Raw genomic sequence first — 2,744 nt, 5'->3', positions numbered from 1 at the left:
TTGCTATTTAATTTCTTTAAAAGCAATTGAAAATTCACTTCTATTGTCAATATAACATACTAAGTAATTACAATGAAAACAAAAAGACAGCTTTAAACTTCATTGAGTTTATTTAAACAAATGCACACTTTTGCCAATCGTGTTCTGCATTCTTGCTTAATAGTATCAGCCATAAAAAAGTTCAGGTTTATAGGACTTAGTTTACCTATTGAACCATCATTGACTATGGAAATACTTTCTAAGCAATCAAGAGATGGACAACATTCTTTTATCATTTCCCATCTATCTTTCAAGACTGGCAATCTTAAATTTTAAAGAGTACGATACAATGCTAGACAAAGAAAGCAAGATATAAAGACTTCATTCATATGTGATAGTAAAAATCAAGATATGAGTCTTGGATGTAAAAAAAGTATAAATGGATATCTAAAATGTAATCATAGCAAAATATTCATGTATGAGTATTTCTGGATCTGAAAAGACAGAAATCACTTCTTTCTTTAAAGGTTTAATTTGTTAAAAACGTAAGATTAAAAAGACAAAGATAATATTGTTTGAGAAATAAGTAAAGAAAAAAATGGAAAACATGTCTTTGTTGTTCTTCCTCCATTCTAAGTTGCCGACTATCCAACAGAAACCCCTAGGTCATAGTTTATGTTTCTGTTCTCATGAATGCAAGTAGAATGCTGGAGAAAGAAAAAGAAAAACATATGAACCAAATGCTGCAACCACCTTTCAGCTGCCCTGTAATAAAAATATGGTTGGGGGTAAACATTTTTTGACTTAAATTTTAAAATGTGGAAGCCAATTTCTCCATGTGTACACAAATCCAATTCCTATTTTTGGATCACTATTAATTAGGTAGCTTATAAAAATGCTGGAGATGTAATTGTCTAGACTGACTTAGGCAGTACATCCGATTGTAAATGTTTAATCTGAAGGTCATTTTCACATTTCTGCCTTCTTCTCTCAGCTTCATTTGGTGCTGGCTTCTGTAGGCTTGAGCTGCTGACTTGCGTGGCAGGCAGCTGGAGGCAAACGTCACTGTCAAGATTCAGTGACGTGCTCCTCCGCCAGAAGGCCCTGTCAGCTACATAAAGAGGGGAGGTTGTCTTTACACTGTCAGGTGACTGCAGACCCTGTTTTTTCAAATATCAGATGTCGGCAGTGTCATCATCAGCTACTCAGAGCTGATTCTGAACCTTTGGGAAATTTTCAGAGTAACTGATTTATGCATCCACTTCGTCAGAGCTTCTTTTGTGGAAAAGAAAGTTGTAATGCATCTCAGTTCTCTGAGTGACCCTGTCTTTGGTGACCCCTGTGCCTATGGTGGCGATGAAGACCTGAAGGAGGGGGATGCTCAGGGTTATCTGGTGCTTCTGGCTTTGGATACTCTGAAAGATGACCGTTCTCAAGATGGTGATGGTGATGGTGATGGTGATGGTGATGGTGATGGTGATGGGGCTGTGGAGCCTCGGTTGTTTTTTCCACAGTAGCCAAAGATACATTTTTACAGAAGTCTTCATATTCCAGTGTCTGGAATAAATTTATAAATCACTTACCAGCAAATTTATAGATTTAGCAGGAATGCGTGAAAAAATGATTTTTAAAGGTAACATATAAGAAATTCAAACACTCACTAAGTGATATGATTTGGTATTTTGAAGGTTTTGAAAAGTTATAAATTCCACTGGATTTTAGCATACAACTAATAAATGGTACATTTTTTGGTTGTTTCTGAATTACTTTTGAGAACTTAATAGTGTTTTATTAAAAACAAACAATTTGATATACGTATTGGTTCCAAAAAACCAATTATTATATTTCATTGATTCTACAATGTATTTTTTTCACATTTTAATATCTTTAAAATTGGAATGCATCCTACTAGTGATAGTTTTATAGTATTGTATCCTACTCTAACTGACAGCAGTTTTTAATAACACATAAATAATGTGTCATATAATTGGTGGCATCTAGGATGCAATGAAATAGAAAAACTCCCATTTGATTTGACATATCAGATAATACGATATATTATTTCTATTTACAGATGTTTGTAAACTTTACACATGTTATGAGAATTGTTTCTACCTTTGTTTCAATATACCTAGGTATATTTACAACTATTAGGCATTTGTGAAAATGCAGAATGCTGAAAAAAAAGTCCCAAAAAATGAGGAATCAATATTGCTAACATTCATTAAGCACTTAGTATAAGTTAGACATTGAGTTAATACTTTATTTGCATTACTTCAGTCTCCTCATCTGTAAAAGCAGTAAAATAACCCTCACGGTATTATTATGAAGATTAAAATGTGAAAAATGACATAACTAGAGTAATTGAACTGTTGAGCTTCTTAACAACTTAAGTGATTCATTAAAATCTGAATGGCTTTCTTTAGAGTTGGGAAAAATATAAAGGAAGCAGAGCTTCCTTTATTTTAGAAATAAAAATTCAAGATTATTTTTAAACCTGAGTTCGAATTTTGCCCACTTGCTCTGTCAAGGAAACACTGTTTGGAATTATTTTCCTTCTCAATTTGAGAGGAAAAGAAGTTTAGTTAATATAAGTTAAAATCAATTCCTTGAGTATCTTTTTTATAAACCACTTGTAAATATAGTGTCTCTCATGACAAGGAATAAATATTCTCATGGTTGTTAAGAGAGAAATATCAGTAATGAGTAAAAAAGTTATTCCATTATGAAATAAACGCAGTAATTCCAAGTGCACTGTGTAAGGG

The 2,744-nt window shown here is 32.9% G+C and overlaps 1 protein-coding gene across 1 annotated transcript in view; it reads right to left on the bottom strand.

Moving 5' to 3' along the window:
* Positions 1 to 91: 91 nt before the first annotated feature.
* SELENOP (selenoprotein P) overlaps positions 92 to 2,744 on the bottom strand; it is a 40,264-nt gene continuing 37,611 nt past the window's right edge. Inside the window, 3 exon segments of the mRNA XM_082836091.1 lie at positions 92 to 1,170; positions 1,172 to 1,179; positions 1,182 to 1,536. Coding sequence (XP_082692217.1) covers positions 976 to 1,170; positions 1,172 to 1,179; positions 1,182 to 1,536 — 558 coding nt within the window. The 3' untranslated portion in view covers positions 92 to 975.

The sequence above is a fragment of the Leucopleurus acutus genome, assembly GCF_964270905.1.
Source record: "Leucopleurus acutus genome assembly, chromosome: 3".
Classification (NCBI taxonomy): Eukaryota; Metazoa; Chordata; class Mammalia; order Artiodactyla; family Delphinidae; genus Leucopleurus; species Leucopleurus acutus.
The sequence above is the reverse complement of the archived record's forward strand: the minus strand, read 5'-3'. Positions and strand labels throughout refer to the sequence as shown.